This window comes from Nanorana parkeri, unplaced genomic scaffold (assembly GCF_000935625.1).
Source record: "Nanorana parkeri isolate BGI_ZX_2015 unplaced genomic scaffold, ASM93562v1 scaffold123, whole genome shotgun sequence".
Lineage (NCBI taxonomy): Eukaryota > Metazoa > Chordata > Amphibia > Anura > Dicroglossidae > Nanorana > Nanorana parkeri.
This window is the reverse complement of record NW_017306391.1, coordinates 1,149,155-1,167,181: the sequence shown is the minus strand read 5'-3', so window position 1 is coordinate 1,167,181 and position 18,027 is coordinate 1,149,155. Positions and strand designations below refer to the sequence as shown.

Here is an 18,027-nt window from a genome sequence, read left to right as displayed (position 1 = left end):
AAAACGTACCTGTCAACAAGTTTGGTGACACTTATGCTGGTTCGAGAGGATCTACTGTTATCGTGTATAAGTGCTTCCCTCCCCCTTCTGAGAAGGGAACTGCATAGTGAGCACCCCTGTGTGTGTGCATGTGTGTGTTCACTGGGGGGTGTATATGGTGGAGGATTGAAGGAGACCTCAGATCACTGCTCTTTCGGATATTTTGGAGAAGAACACGCATATGTGCATATGACTACACGTGTGTGTTCACCACATGATCTTTGCTGCACCTATTTTTGTCATTTTTATTTTTTTCTGGTTATTTTTATTATTTATGCAATAAGGAGTTGCACATATTCATCCGTGTAAAGGGCTAAGCACATTGGTGAGACTGAATGTGCGATTAATATATTTAAAACAACAGAAAAAAAACATAAACAGCGCTCTCGGATGGGGAAGGCTAACTAACAGACATGCATGCAGCCCTAGGAAACAGGACGAGAACCTGTAAATGCAGATCAACAAAGGAACACAAACTTCCCCAGGTAGCACACCAGCCAGATTCGGGCATACACCACAAGTGTCCCGATCCTCCACACAGGCCGCCCATCTCCTGATCCCTGGATCCACATGTAAGTGCCATTACATTGATTCTCTGCTATATTTTGTCCAATTAGCCAGTGCTCCATTGTTGTTGTGGCGCCCTTTGTGTTCCTTTGTTGATTAATATATTTATGACATTTGTTGTATTCACACATTTTTACTGATTTTATACACACTGAGAAGTTTTCTATTTATTAGCTTGGCACATATTTTATATATTTATTGTATTACACTTGGTGTAATCAGAGTGCTTAGAAGCTTTCACCATTAACTTATTGGCACAGATCACTGTTCTGTTAATATTACTGCTTGTTACTGCCGTTGGTCGTCTTCCATTTTCCAAACTTCCTGGTTGCGGGTGGGGGTGGATACTGAGAGCAGATACTGTGTGTCTATGAATGCACGCAGCTACTGCAGGCATGGCCGGGAACGACCGTACACGGGTGCCTCCACAGCAGCCGCTTGTATAATAGTGGCACCCTTGCAGGGGGCAGGAGGTAGAGCGATCAGGATCAGATTATACTCCTTTTCTCCGTAACCAAGACCCATTCTTTCACAAATGTTTGTAGAAGCAGTCTGCATGCCTAGGTGCTTGATTTTATACACCTGTGACCATGGAGGTGATTGGAACACCTGAATCAAATGGTTAGGAGTCTGGGGACCAATGTAGTGTATTAAAGTTTTTTTTGTATTTAACCGTGCTGAGAAGCCTTTCTCATTGGTTAGCATGGTCAAGTTGTGAATGCTCACAATTTGCAAGCAAAATTCAAAATCCATGGTGCAGGGCTGCACTGGATGGCAGTATGTGGTACAGAGGTACCAATAGTACACCCGAATCGGCAGAGGAGACAGACTGTTCAAAAGAAAGTTAAGTATAACAGAAAGGGCAATAATTGAGCGGGTAATTCAGTTTCCCATAATTACTTGGGCTGAACTTACCCTCCAATGCACATTGTGTGTGTGTTAGCGCTGCTGCCTGGCTACCACAAGATGGCACACAATGGAATGGGGGCAGCACTCAGCGCACACACAATGCCCTATATGTGCGTTTATTTGCATGCAGTTGGCGGTGACGATGGGGTTGGTTTTAATTTTTTTAAATTTATTGTATTCATTTTCACTTTATTGCTATCGCACAGGGGAGAACAAGCCCCTATGTGATGATTTTTGGAGGTGACAGGTTCTCTTTATGGAGAAATCTGGGGTCTTAAGGTGCCCATACACTGCTCGATTCTCGTACGAGAATCGCGGGAAATCGAGCAGTGTGAACAAAGACGTGCGACCGTTTCTACTGTACGGTCGCACGTCTTTTGTCGAACCAACATGCTCGAAAACCCGCCGAGAATCGTACAATTGTCGGTGGGTTTCTAGCCTGCTCGTCCGATAGCTGCGGGACGGGCCGGTGTGCGCACGCGCACACTGCCGTTCTGCATTGCGGTCATCGGAAGCCCGCCCTTCAACGGGGCGGGCTTTCGATGATCGCAAGTACGATCTGCCCGTCCAAGGTGGGCAGATCGTACAAGCTTTCAATAAGCATACGACCATCGCATGACAAAAGTCTTGCGATGGTCGTAAGGTGTATGGGCATCTTAACAGACCTCAGATGTCTCCCTATTAGACTCCAGTACAGAAAATTGATCACAGCATTGTATTTGATCTCCTGTGCAGCTCTGATTGTGACAGCTGAGCACAGCACTCATATCTCACTGATCACAAAGAGCAGATTGGAGAACGGACGTTCTCTGGTCTGCTCCACGTGAAGTTAGGCTGCAGAAATCTCCCAAATAAAGAAAAACTTGACAGCAGTTTTAACCCTGCCCTACTCTATTTAAATTAAGTTAAAAAAAAAGTTTTGCCTTTGGATGTTCTTTTTTTTACCTTTTTTTGGGCATATTTTTTTCTGACAGATAAGATTGTTTTTGTTGTACTTATTTTTTTAAATATATAAGACATATAATTCTGTTTATTTTATGTGTATTGTTTGGGGATCATGTAGAGTTATTTGTGCATACAATGTTTCTTGTGGAAGAACAAGTGTAAATGTCTGTAATTTTATCAACTTTTTTGTGCATTCCAATTTTGTTTCCTTCATTTTTTTGTTTTTCATTTGGAATTTAGAACCGTTATCTACATGACATGGGTTGGAGGATAAAAGCTACATCAAAACCATTACTTACAAATTACTGTTACTACAATGATTACTCTGACCAATGCTTCAGCTTTTACTGGGAGAGTTTATTGCATGAACTGTTAGCTGTAAAGTATCTCAGTGTAAGAATCAGGTCAGTCTGTGTTGTTTTTTATGTTGACTACCATCTCTTTGTTTTTCTAATTGTAACTGCAGGCCAACAGTGACCGTCCTTTTGTACAAAAATTATTTCGACCTGTTGCCAGTGATGGAAATCTAAACACGTTTGGAGATTTAATAAAGGAGGTTTACCCTGCGGCCCTACCACCTGAAGGTAAATCTTTAATGATCTAGAGTCTTCCTATCTGGTTTCTGGCTATCTGGTGACATACAGTCATGATACATTTAACATTTTTCATTCTGCATTTAGAGTTACAAATGTTTGTAAAAGTGTTCTTTTTTTATTTTTGATGAATTGTTATCAAAAGTAACATCTTTGGTGTCAATTTAGCCATATAGGAACAAAACATTTTATTTCCCACTATCCAGGTAATCGATGCCGATAGCATACACAGTTCCTTTCTTTAATGTGGAACTACAGCCAAAACAGTTTTTAGTGTTGCATAGTGTAAGAAGGGTTAGCATCTATGCCAATGTTTCAATGTTATGTGTCCTCCATTAGAAGATTTTATCTTCCTTTGTCACTAGGACAGAAAGTCAGGTGTAAAAAAGCAGACTGGCGGTCACTGCTCTCTGCAGGGAGATGATCGGAAAATGAGTGAACGACGTATGCGTCAATGGCACTGTGTCAGACCTCTGATCTGTATGGTCAAAATCTTTGACTAGGAACCCTGAGTCCATCTTAATGGACCCAGCCACTCTTAAACAACTAGATCTTTTTCCTGTGGCTCTGTGCTAAAGCATTGATGGTCTGGCAGATACTTTGACACATCTCCAGGGTGAATTTCCCATCTATCCACGTGCGACAGATCCTATAGCTTAATTGCTGGTCCGTGGAACTTCCATTCAAAAAGCACCTGCCTTTTGCTGTGGAAGTCACAGGGGAAAAGAGCACCTTCTTACCCCAGATGAAGAAGTTGTCCAACCCTTTGGTAGCAAAATCCTCTCTTCCCATTCTAATGAAATTCCTGGCACTCCAAGCCCTCCAAACTTGGGAACAATTAAAGGGCACCCCCACCTAAAATTGCAAGGGGGACTTCTGTCAGCCTTTTCATATTCATGGTTCCAGGACATTCTTGATGCATAGATCCAGAGCATCATAACCACGGGTTACAAACTGGGATTTAGAAAATAATACCATTTTGACTGTGCTCTAGGACAGCGGTGGTGAACCTATGGCACGTGGGGCCCTGTTTGCTGACACGCGAGCCCAGGTCCGCCATACTGCTTCACTGATGGGCACGCAGGTGCAGAAAAGATCTTCGGAGATGCCATGGTCTGATGCCGTGCAGGTGCACTGAGGGGGTCCTAGAACACCACGAGGAGAGGAGCCGCGCAGGCGCAGTGACTTCAACGACTGACACGAGGTATCTGGGTGGCCTACGCGCACTAGCCCTGGTGCCATAACCTCATAGGAGAGCCAGGCAACCCTGCATATTAGATGGCCACTAGCTGGGGCCTTTCAGGGCCCTAGCCAACAGCGAGAAAGCCGCATCTGGCCTTGAGATGCCCCTAGGAGCTGCACAGCCCCCCTTACAGCCCACTTAAGAACACTTATAGATGACCTGGAAGCTGCACTTGCCCCAGAGCCCACCTAAGAACCCTTATAGATCACCTGGAAGCTGCACAGCCCCCCGAGAATCCATACAAACCCCCTCAGAGCCCATCTAAGAGCCCTCATAGACCACTTAAGAACAGCACAGCCTCCCTGAGAGGCAATACACAGCACCTTTGAGCCCACTTAAGAGCCATTATAGACCACCTGGAAGCTGCACAGCCCCCCGGGAGCCCATGCAGACCACCTCAGAGCCCACCTAAGTGCCCTTATAGACCACCTGGAAGCTGCATCAGCCCCCTAAGAACCAATTCACACCACCCGAGTGATTGTGGAGACCACCTGAGAGCCGTACAGGCCGCCACCTCATGGCCCGCAGAGCCCGTCTGAGAGTTGTTATAGACCACCTGGGAGCCCTTATAGACTACCTCAGAGCCGCACAGCCCCCTGAATGCCCATACAGACCACCTCAGAGCCTGCAGAGCTCACCTGAGAGCCCTTATAGACCACCTCAGAGCCTGCAGAGCTCACCTGAGAGCCCTTATAGACCACCTCAGAGCCTGCAGAGCTCACCTGAGAGCCCTTATAGACTACCTCAGAGCTGCACAGCCCCGAGAGCCCATGCAGACCACTGCAGAGCTCATCTTAGAGCCCTTATGGACTGCCTGAAAAGAGCACAGCCGGTCTGAGAGCCGCACAGCCTCCCTGAGAGCCAATACACCCCACCTGAGTGACTGTAGACTGCTACTTGTTGTAGTTGCTGTGCATAGTGATAATTGACAGCAATGACGTGGCTGGGGGGTAGAACAATCCATGCAGAGAGGTAGGCATGACATTGGCAGGCAGAAATGACAGCCCCCAAATAGGTACATTTTATGTAATTGTTAAGCCACATACATAGGGCCCACTGGGGGATCCTTTGGTGCTTCAGTGGCCCAGTCTACCCCTGCATAATAATCATATGCAGATTACAGCAAGATGAAGCTAATTTTCTAAAGGGACTCATCAGATATGTGTATGAAGAAAATAATCAGTAAATGTAAATTTGTAGCAACATTTGTGTGATGGAAGAGGACCTGCCTTTAAAGAGGAACTTTACCCATATCTTCAAAATAACAACAAAGACACCTTCAGAAATGTTTAGTAATGACAATCAACAAACATATACTTCTAGATAACTGCAGGCTTTGTAATTTTTGCATAACTTATTTTTCCTTTTCTTCCCCAGTCTTCTGACAGTGGCCATTTTAACTAAGGGCAGGTCATTAGATCTCCCTTTATTTCCTGGAACTCTGGCACATGTGACCAGGACATGTGAACACGCACATCATCTCAGGGGACAAAAATGCCTTTACCTGAGATCTCATGAGATTTCAGATGAGATTTCCCAGCAATGCACTGCTGATGTAACTTTCCCAGGATACAATGCTTGGGCACAATTACATAATTTGTGCCAAAGTGAACCAGGAGGTGGGGAAAAAAAAGAAATTGTAGGTAAAATAAAAATATGTTTGTTTAGCTAATGAATGTAAGATGATTCCATATCAGCATGCAGAGCTGTATGCTGATGTGATTTGTAGTTAAAGGGGGTAAAAGTCCACTTTAAAGCTTATACACGATATGCAGTTTTGTTTATTACACTGTAGTATGGCAAGCTTTTTTGAATAATTGTGGTTCTTCTCCTGAAATTATCAAAGACCAAAGCTCTCAGTATCTACGGGACAAAAAAGAAACTCTTCAAAAGTGTTTACATTGACAGAGTATCACTTTATATCACAGCAGGTTCAGTTATTAAGAATAGGTAAGGATTGTCTGTGAAGACACCTGCCTGAGGTCTGACATAAGGGAAACCACAGACACTTAAGCATCTAAAGCTTACAAAACATAGAAACTGCATAGAAGAAAGCACTGTGCCGGGGATCAACATGGACTTTTCTTGTCAATAATTGACAGGCTATAGGGGTGGAGCAAGGGACAAGTAAAACACAGACACAGGGTACCTGCAGCTTCATGTGTATGAAAAGGCAGCTATTATAGGCTTCTCTTTGAAGATTTAGAACAGGTAAGATATTTCACTTTGGCAGATGAAAGAAGGCTTTTATTATCCTTTCTGTTTGAAGATCTGAATATTATCACCTCCTTTAATTTCTTGGCAAGCAGAACCCCTCTTTTGTTTTTTGTTTTTTTAATCTCTCATGTTTCACCTTGTTTGGGTCAAAACTGTTTTGGAGAAAAATAAACAAAAGTTTAGAGCACATCATTGCAGAGAACATTTTGCTATATAAATACTGTATTATATAGGTTGCAGTACATTAACATGTATATGTAAGACTAAAATGGGTGGGATTAAAAAGTATTTTAGTAGGATGATACATTTCCTATCTCAGTGAAACAGATGAGCAATCTACTTTTATATAATACACGTTAATTGAATAGTATATGTCTCCCGTCATCTTAAATTTTTGGCAGGTTTTCTCGTTTTTTTTCATTGTTCTGCATAAATAGTGAAGAATTAAAATTTCTGTCAGGCTTTTATTTGTCTGGCACCCCATTGGATAGATTTCCCCTTACTTCCTTGTGACACCTGTATGAGGAAGAGGCAATGTAGTTGTCACTAGACAACAATACAAATATTGTTTGATCACTCATCTAAAAAACACGGTGGTGTGAACTGTGCCCACCTGTGACAAGGCAAATTGCCTTGTCATGCATTTGGGCTTCATTGGCAAAAATCCTGAACACATATGATGTGAACAGGCCCTTAGATGAACTGAGAGTTTATCTATCATCTAGTTGAGGACACTGGGTGTACTACTACACGCCCAAAATAACTTCATCAAAATACACAGAGCATATCTTGTGCTTCTGCCCAGCTGCCACTCTCCACGGACTATTCTTGGCTGTCAGAATGGTAGCCGCAAGTTGCTGTGTAATTCTGCTGCTGACAAAAAACAAACTCTCCCTCACAGTGTTTATAAACACTCTTCAGACGCAAAATAGATACAAAGTAACATTGCTTCATTCATCTGCAGATCAAAGGGATCTTTGGAGCTTCAATCTGCACACATGATGTCCGTAAAAGTAACCTGACAAATAAAAAAGATTTCTGAAAGAAAATGTCACTAAAAGAAAGCCTTATTTGCCCTAATATATCTATAGATATATATATATGTGGTTTTTTTTGTTTGTTAATGTGATCTTTTTTCTTCTACTGTCCATTTTGGATCATTATTAGCATGACTTTTTTTGTGATAATCTTTAATTGTTAGAATGTAAAGATTAGAGATTAAAAGGAAGTCAGTTTATGAATTGTTTTTAAAGGTGCAAGTTCCAGACTTGTGCTTTACCTGTTGGCAAGTCACTGACCTAAACATGTACGAATAGGGTATGATGTCAACAAGTAGTGTTGTCGAATAGGGGCGTGTTAGCCCCTTAGTTAAGTGATAAAAAAGTAAAAAATAAAATAAATAAAAATATAAACATAAAAAATAATTAAAAACGAAAAGGTGATAAAGTACAAAATAAAAAGGTAATACAAAATAATGAACAACTGTTCTGTCCAGACTGCAATTCAGTCCTCGGCTCAATAAAAATGTTACTTACCTGACCTCTTTATATTTTCATTCACTACCCTTGACATAGATGGTATACTAAATATGGAAGTCACACAGATATTGGTTGCCTTCTGAAATGTTTAATTCCATATGAATATACTGTATATTCATAAGGCTCCATCTGCATACTCCCTAAGGGGGATCTAATTATTGGCACCTAATCTAGGACACTGGATTTTAATTTAATGGATTTGAAGTGCTGCTATTTCTAGAGGTATTCTTACCATATGACAAATATGTTTTTCACATAACTGTATATAGAATGTGTGTTTTATTTGCCAAAAAAACATTCATAGCAAACATCAACTAATCGGAAGTTCATTTCAGCCATGACATTGTCCTCTTTTTTAAAAAATTGCTAAACAATTCTAAAAGCTTATGAATAGTCCTTTCCATAATAAATTATCTGGACAGGATATTTTATCTGTAGCCATGCACGTTAAAGGGATAGAGGACAATGGTCTTTGTTATAGGACATGATGGATAATGGAATTTGAGAGCATGAATGACTGGGAAAATCCTAGGTAGAAATTGACTTTTCTGAGTCTCTGGCTTTTTAAGATGGAGAGCATTTAGCTCGTACAAAGAGATTTTCTGTAATCCAGGCCTCACCTGGGACAGGTTCTGGTTTCTGTTGATGACATTAGTAAGTTTACAAAATTCCAAACATATTTAGAATAACTTTGTCTAGCTTAGTCACTGGGGAGTTCATGTAGGTTTCTTGGTGACAGATAAACTGATCAAATGCTCCATTCAAGATAATAAGACACATAGATACATGACCATTGATGAAAATTCAGTCTCTTTGCTCTCCATTTAGTTCAGTTAAAGCATGACTCCAGTCAAATTGTTTTGGAGAGAATGGGGAAAAGTTAACATGTTTGCATGCGATCCCGTTAAGGAAATGTCTCCATATTTCCTGACTCTGTGATATCTACATAACAAATTGGGCATGTGGTTGTCAATTGAAAATATAATCAGACATTGTAACTAGGGATGTGCAGATACTAGTATCTGTATTAGTACTCGTTATAATGCCCCGATACGAAGCAACGATACTGGCACTTAAAATTTTTAAATACAAGCAGCTGCCGTAAAGTCCCTCGCTTGCTGGGGTACTCTTGGGGGCTGTTTACTGTCTCCTCCTCCTTCCCGCCACCCGCACAGCACTTATTATTCTGTATTGCTGTATAATGTATTGCAGGGGTTTGTAGTCCTCTATAGCTGGTGGTATACTGCATTGCTATATAATGTATTGCTGGGATTTGTAGTCCTTCTACAGCATGGAGTTAGTGGCAGAACTACCAGGTTTGCAGCAGTTGCAGCTGTGCCCAGGCCCTGGCACTCCAACACTGTCTTAAAATCATTAGTCTGTATTGTTTTTAAAAAACTGTCACATGACACATAAAAAAGGTATTTGTAATTAGTATCGGTGAGTACTTCAGAAAAAGTAACGGTAATCGTCTTGAAAAAAATTGTATCAGTGCATCCCTAATTTTAACCCTTCCTCTCTTTACATAAAAGGGGTCTTGTCTCGGTCCCCGTTAGATATTTTTCTTATCACTGATCATGTGATGTGACCGGAGCACTGTATAGTTCTGGTTGCATCACTCTGTCTCTTCAGTGCCCAGAAGCTGGGCATTCAGTGCAGGGGGATGGCGTGCTGCAAAGTAAGACTTTTATACTTTGCATCTGCCCTCTGCACATAACACACTGCTTTTTAATGATAATTTACATGCCCAGTATGGTGTGCAAATTATCATTCTGCATGAAGTGTGGCTTGAAAAATATATTCATCTAAAGCCCAAGAAAATGCCTGAATTTGGGTTTTAATTATTTGGAAATATATTGGTCATTTCACATAGCAATTTGTTACTTCAAAAATACCTGTAAACTGTACTGAGTTTACAGAACAGTTAAATAACTTCTTAAAACATGTCTTGACAAGTCCCAGAAGCCAGTTAAGCAGTCTAAAACAAAAATAAATAAAATTACAGGTGGTAACTTCTGCAAGGCTTTACTATTGTTTCCAGTGGAAGTACATCAAAGTGCATGCTGGCTAATATAACATATAGACTAGCACTTAAATTCTGCATTAGGTTGTTGTCCCGTGTCTGAAAATCAGATACTCACTTTGCTTCCACAGTGCTGTACCTCCCACATGTGGTTTAAAGTTTGTCCTTTGTTCAGGTGATCAGGTAGTTAAAACAATTGACCATCCCCAGCAGAAAAACATCAAAACCAGTATTTTTAGTGGAATATTACCCATTAAGAAAATTAACTATATCATGTGTCTGCTTATTCACTCACAGAATTTATATATTATTTTATTTGGAAGAAAAGGCCAGTAATAAAAATGTTAAGATAAACAATGTAACTGAATCCTCTTATTTTAGATTAATTTAACTTTAAAGCAAAATGGAACCATTGTTTTTGTTGGAAATGCAACAGTGCATGTTGATATGTACTGATTGTATTACTGACATTCTAATACACTGATTTACTGTTGTGTCTTTTGAGGTGTCGAAGGTGCTGTAGTGCAATGTTAGTCTCTCCATATGCATGCTTACCTATGATACATAGGAAGTTTTCCTATATATGTTTCCTGCACAATGCTGTACAGTAATACCTTGATTTACAAGTAACTTGGTTTGAGAGTGTTTTGCAAGACAAGCAAACATTTCTGAAAATTTTTGCCTTGATATACAAGCAATGTCTTGCAATAAGAGCAAATTTTTGTAGAAAAGCACCACCGAATAAGGCTGTAGCAGTGCGAGCGATCAGTCTGTTTAACGACAATGCAATGTCACATGTTTACGCTGGAATTAAGGAGATTAAGGGGGGATATGATTTTCATGTACAAGATGTATAATGGTGACAGCAACATTGGCAACAAACTGTTTGAGATTAACTCCATTACAAAGAGGCCACCACCTAAAATTGGTGGAGAAAAAATTCCAGCACAATGGGCAAAGAGGGTTCTTTACAGTAAGAGCGGTTAAGGTCTGGAACTCACTGCCATCGGCAGTGATTTCAGCCAAGAGTGTAGATTTGTTCAAGAAACGTTTGGACAATTTCTTGAGGGACCGTAATATCCAGGGATACCAGTATCCCTAAGAATGAGATGATGCGTGGACCTATATGGGTTGGACTTGATGGACGTATGTCTTTATTCAACCCCAAACACTATGTAACTATGTAACATTGGATAGATTCCTTGTTAAGTTTTCACGAAATGAAAAAGATTCCATTGAGTCAAGAGATAGCAGTGATTCCATTAGTGATAGTGAAAGTCGTCCTACACAATAATTCTCCTCTCTCTTGTCCCCCTCAAACCAGCCACGAAGGTACTGGTAATTGGCTTATTTTTCTTTATATTTTGTACAGTATTATATTACAGTACAGTATTGTAATCATTTTATATGAATATTTTTGGGTTGTGGAACGAATCATCTGAATTTCCATTATTCCCTATGTGGAAATTCGCTTTGATATACAAGCGCTTTGGATTACAAGCATGCTTCCGGAACGAATTATGCTCGTAAACCAAGGTACTACTGTATTCTGATGTAATGTTCTCCTAAGCAAGTAAAACTTAGTTCAGAATTCCTCAAGATCTCAGTGCTTCATCTAAACACATAACCAACAGGTTATGGTCCCAGGCACTAAACAGAATACTGCAAGTCAACTAGGGCCACATCCAAGCTACTGAAAGATGGCAAGCAGTTCAGATATGAAGTTTGCAATCGCAAAGCTCAACAATAGCAACTACCAGCTATGGAAGTTCAAGCTTGAAATGCTGCTAAGCAAAGATGACTTGTGGCAAGTACTGAGTACAGACAGACCCAGTAATGTACTCACTGAGGAATGGGACAAGAAGAACAGGAAGCAAAAGCAATTATACATCTGCTAGTGGAAGACGGCCAGCTCATCCACATAAGAAAAGAGAATACAGTTAAGGTATGTGGACTGCATTACAAAAACTGCATGAACGTTCAAACCTAAACAGTAAACGATATCTGCTACATACGTGTGGCCAAACAGTAAACTATAAGGCTGCATGTACCCCACTTCCATAGACCACCCAAAGAAAAATCACCCACCCCATGGAGCTTATACACAGTGGTGTGTGTGGACCAAGGAAAACTGCAACATCAGGCGGGAACTGATATCTACTGACTTTCATTAATGATTATTCTAGGTACACAACAACCTCTGATGAAGCACAAGATTGAAACATCAGAAAAACCTCAAGAGTTTGTAGCCATGTCCAGTGACAATTTCCACTGGAAACCAGGAATTATACACACCTAGGGGAATACATCAGTAAGGAAGTGGAATTATCTCTGAAGAGATACCATACACTCCTGAATAGTGTTGCTGTATTCTGATGTAATGTCCTTCTAAGCTAGTTAAACTTATTTCAACATTCCTCAAGATCTCAGTGCTTTATCTAAACACATAACCAACAGGTTATGGGCCCTAAACAAAACACTGCAAGTCAACAAGAGCCGCATCCAAGCTACTGAAAGATGGCAAGCAGTTCAGATGTGAAGCTTGCAATCACAAAGCTCAACAATAGCAACTACCGGCTATGGAAATTCAAGCTTGAGATGCTAGACTAGTACACCAGACTACCACACCATACACTCCTGAACAAAATGGTGTAGCAAAACAGAAAAATCGCACTGTTATAGAATTGGCCAGATGCGTCCTGTCAGATGCCAACCTACCAAAGAAATATTGGGGAGAAGCAGTCATGACTGCAACATACATATAGAACAGACTACCTTCAAAAGCCATTAAAAGCACCCCATTTGAAATGTGGCATGGATCAAAGCCTAGCCTCGGACACATCAGAGTGTGTGGATGTAAAGCTTATGTCTATATTCCACATGTGAAGTGATCCAAATTGGAGAACACAGCCATTGAAGGTATTCTGATGGGCGATAGTAAACAAAGTAAGGGATATAGAATCCTCCACCCAAAGACTGACAGTGGCAACAAGCCGCATTGTTTATTTCAATGAGAACCCATCAGAAAAAACAATGATCCGAGGAAGTTGCAAAGTGGATTTGTCCAGTGAACCAGCGAAGGAAGCTGATCAAAGTGAAGCTGCAGAGGAGTCAGAACAAGAGGTGGAATTTACAGTGGATAAGTCAAGTTCCATGTTAAATTCTCCTGAACAAGGGGGCGTGGCCAGGATGTGAAGCAGCGCGGACGTGACTGAGGGAGCTCCGCCGCTATACTGAGCTTTTGCTGTGTGAATCCTGGCGATCCGGCTCCTGACTTACCTACCTGATCTCCTGTGGATGCCCGGTGCAGGGGATATGCCCTCTAGGTCCGGCAAGCAAGGCAATACTCACAAAAGAGGTTGGAGACGATCCCTGCGTGCAGCCTCGTGTCCCGCCGCCGCCATCTTGCCCTCCTCCTCCGCTGCCTGTGAGTGCTCACACCGGATCCTGTGTATGGAGGGTGAAGCTGCAGGAGCTGCTGAAGTGGCTCTGGCCCCTCCAGATCAGCCTGTCTCCCCATCGACAGCAGGTAAGGAGAGGGCTGAGACAAAATCCATCCTGGATGCCATTGAGGGCTGCAAAATCGCTCTCACGGCCAAGATTGACCACCTGGCGGTGAAATGCACATTGATCAGGCACGATTTGGACAGAATTAGGTTGTCTCAGGCCGAGACACGGGTCTCTGGGTTGGAAGACTCGGTCCGGGACCATACTACTGCTATACAAGACCTGCAACGTACAGTTAAGACCCTGGCGGCAAAGGTGGATGACTCTGAGAATAGAATGCGGCGCAATAACGTGCGCATTGTGGGCCTACCTGAAGGAGCAGAGGGCCAGAGGCCTGCTCAATTCGCAGAGTCGTTCTTTAAATTTGTCCTGGCCCTGGATGAGCTGCCCCCACCTTTGTGGTGGAGAGGGCACATAGGGTACCAACTGGGGGCCCCCCACGTCCATTTCTGGCACGCCTTCTCAACTACCGGGACAAGGTATTAGCGGCCGCTAGGACCTACCTGGACCTTCGGTCCGCCTGTTTCCTGACTTCTCGGCGGAGATTCAGAAGCGGAGGAAGACCTTTGTGGAGGTGAGACGCCGTCTCAGAGAAAAGGGAATACAGTACAACATGCTGTACCCGAGTAGACTGCGGGTTCCCCACGCGGGCACGGTCCACATGTTTGACTCACCTGGATCCGCCGCTGAGTGGTTGGATGCGCTGGGGTAAGCGATTCCCAGCTGCTGATGCCTGTTGCTTCTTCTCCTATCTAGCCTTCCTGGATTTATTATGGGAAAGACCGTCTGGATACCGGATCAGCCTGCTATTCCGCTCCCCCACTATTTGCCTGACGGTTGGGCCTACTATGTGGTGGACAAAGGCCGACGACCAGAGGCCTAATGCTCCTTGAAAATCCGTGTGGAATGTGCCTCCTGTTGGCCTTCGGGTCTCAAGTTTTAATTTTGTTTGGCTCCGGTTATGCCTTTTACTTTTTCTTTATTATTTTCTTCACTCATACTGGACGGATGCTGCATTGCCCGACTGGGGCTGGGTATCGGCTTCAGAGACTGCAGGGATTAGTGGGTGGGGGTATGCCTGGTCCCTACTATATTAAGTACAACATGCTGGACCTAGAGGTGTCTTTTCTGATTTACAACAAGGGATTATCCTACTCTCTGGACACCTACGATTTTTTGACTTTGTTCTTTTTGGTTTACTTTTGGTAGCTGCTGAGCACTCGTCCATGACCTTTGGGTACTCCCCTTAGTGTAGGTTGGGTATCCCTGACTGTTTTTTGGGGTTTTTTGGGTTTAAACTTCTCGGAACCATGTTATTGTTTTGGTTACTGTGTTTCCCAGGGAAGAGGGGTTCTATGGTTGTTGTTGGATCCTGGGGGGTTGTGTGTTGCCCTGCACCTCGCTTACACCCGGAGAGGGACTGGTCCCTACCCGCTTGTATTGACAGGTATTATGGGTTTGGATGACATTAAAGTAATATCCTGGAATGTACGGGGTCTCAATAACAAGTTTAAGAGATCCATGGTGTGTAACTATTTGAAGCAACTTAACCCGCATATTATCATGCTGCAGGAGACTCATTTAGATGGTAATAAGGTATTGGCCCTGAGACGCCCCTGGATACAGAGGATGGTGCATGCAACCTATTCCACGTATTCCCGGGGGGCCTCAGTGCTCATTAATAAATCCCTTCCTTGCACTGTTCTGCATACTGTCACAGACCCTGGTGGAAGGTTCGCTATTGTGGTACTTGATATCCAAGCTACACGGATGGCGGTGGTCAGTGTCTATCTGCCCCCGCCTTTCAATGTACAGGTTTTATATACGGTCCTGGAGAAACTTGCCCCCTACCTTCCGCTGCCAATTCTCATCTCCGGGGATTTTAGCAATATCTTTAACTCCGCTCTGGACTCCTCTAACCCGGCTAGGCCTCCGGGCACTGAATTACTATCCTGGGCCGAGACGGCCATGGTGGAGGAGGTGTAAGCACCCTGGCACCAGGGCTTTTTCTCATTTATCCTATGTTCATGGCTCCTCGGCCCGGATAGACATGGCGTTTGGAAACCAGACCATGTTGGGAATGGTGTCGGGGGCTACCAACTTACCTGGTGGCCTGTCGGACCATGTCCCACTGTCTATCACTTTTTCAGTGCCCGGGGGCAGGAAGTCAGGGGGCTGGAGACTATCGCCTGAGTGGCCCGGGGAGGAGGGAGTGGTAGCGAGGGTGTCTCCGGCGATGCTGACCTATTGGCACGTCAATGAGGGAACTGGGTCGGCACCAATGGTGTGGGATGCTTTTAAAGCTGCAACTAGGGGGGAGTATATCTCTAGCATTAAGGCAGCTCGCAGGGAGCAAGGTGCTACCCTTACATTGCTCCAAGACAAGGAGGCTAATTGTGCGGCGGCCTACGCCGACTCCCCTGGTGAGTCCACGGTGGCCGCCCTTAAGCAGGCACGGCATTCCATCAACCTGCACCATGTGGGGCTGACGCAGTGCTCCTGGCGGCTGTCAAGGGAAAACCTGTTCGAGAAAGGGGACAAAAACGGTAAACTCTTAGCAATGTTGGTAGCGGAACATAGGTCACAAACTAACATTCTTGCAATACTCACGGCCGCAGGGATGAGAGTGACAGACCACCCTCTGGTTCTGCAGGAGTTTCATGCATACTATAAAGAGCTTTACTCGCGCATTCCTGAGTATGACCTGGGTGCCTTGCAGGACTTGTTGGGTGGGCTTACTATCCCACTGTTGGCTGATGCGGACCGAGAATTCCTGGAAAGACCTATTACCCTGCAGGAGGTACAGCAGGCAATAGCCTCATTCCCTAACATGAAGTCCCACTGGGCCGGATGGCTTCCCGGCTGAGTGGTATAAAAAGTATGTGGATTCTGTTGGACCAAGGCTCAGGGACCTCTATATTGATTGTCTGGAGATGGGGGTTCTGCCCGACTCCTTCAAAGATGCCCATGTGGTGTTGCTGCCGAAGCCGGGGAAGGACCCTTTCCTATGCTCCTCGTACAGACCCATTGCTTTGCTAAATATGGATCTAAAAATTCTAACCAAGGTCCTGGCGACACGCCTTTCTAGAGTTCTGGGGTCTCTGGTAAATATTGACCAAACAGGGTTTATACCAGACTGTTCACCAATATTCAGCTAACTCATGACAATGCGGGCTCTAGAGCTTTGGCCTCGCTAGACGTGGCCAAGGCTTTCGACTCTGTGGATTGGGGGTACGTGTGGGAGGTACTGAGATTAATGGGCTTTGGCCCTGTATTTCGGAGGTGGATCAGTATCCTATACAGCGCCCCTAGGGCAGTTCTTCAGATCGGATCTCTCCTGTCTGAGGCTTTTGTGATTGAGCGGGGCACTTGCCAGGGATGCCCTCTGTCTCTAAGCTTGTTTGCACTGGTGATGGAGCCCTTGGCCATTGCTCTCCGATCCTCACGGGAGATCTGCGGCCTTAAAATAGGGGGTATAGAGGAAAGACTGGCACTCTATGCGGATGACCTTATCCTTTTCCTGGCAGATGCGGGCCCGTCACTCAGGGCCGCACTGAGGATCTTGGACACTTTTGTCAGATTTTCAGGGCTACGGGTAAATTGGTCTAAGTCCCATGTACTTCCCCTAGACCTAATGACCTAATCACGAGCAGATGCCGCTCTCCCTCTACAGTGGGTGGAAACAATCACTTATCTGGATGTTCAACTAACAAAATCGGTCCAGGATTACTTCCCCCTGAATTCCCAACTTAAGCTTTCCCAACTTAAGCTGCGGTTGGATTCTTGGAGACATCTCTCCCTGGTGGGCAGGGTTAACCTGATCAAAATGAAAATATTGCCTGTTTTTCTGTACTATCTCAGGAACTCGCCGGTCTGGGTACCACAACCCCTTTTCTGGAAAATTAACACCCTTCTTAGCTCCTATCCATGCTGTAGAGGGGGATTGGCGGTCCCAGATTTTAAGAAATACTATCTAGCTGGTCAAATGGTGGTCCTGCATAAGTAGCTCACAAACGATTCTGAGGGACGCAGCGGTGGTGGTGGAGGCTGCCTCGCTGGGATCCTATGCGGCCCTGGGTGGACTACCCTTGAGGGGTCTCAGGGCCCCATATGAACTCACGATGTCTATGAGAGCTACAATTATGGCCTGGTCCTCCATTTGTAGGCAGCTGGGTCTGACCCGCCAGGGGTGGTCCCCACACACTCCCCTATGGAAAAACCCACTCTTATCTCATTTCTTAAACATACCTGATTTTCAGGTTTGGCCTGGAAAGGGAATTAGAACGCTAGGGGACTTGACCCCAAATAATTCATTTCTCACCTTTGATTAAATGCAAGAGAAATATCATGTCCCTAATGCATATCTGTTCCGCTACCTACAGTTGCGTCATGCGTTTCGGGGCCAATTTGGTGGGTTGATATGCACAATCCAGATGTCCAGATTGG

The 18,027-nt window shown here is 43.8% G+C and overlaps 1 protein-coding gene across 1 annotated transcript in view; it reads left to right on the top strand.

The window, feature by feature from the left end:
* The window catches only part of ATG5 (autophagy related 5), a 135,544-nt gene that overhangs the window by 96,402 nt on the left and 21,115 nt on the right, over positions 1–18,027 (top strand). Inside the window, exon 7 of the mRNA XM_018553524.1 lies at positions 2,927–3,044. Coding sequence (XP_018409026.1) covers positions 2,927–3,044 — 118 coding nt within the window. The remainder of the gene's footprint in view (positions 1–2,926; positions 3,045–18,027) is intronic.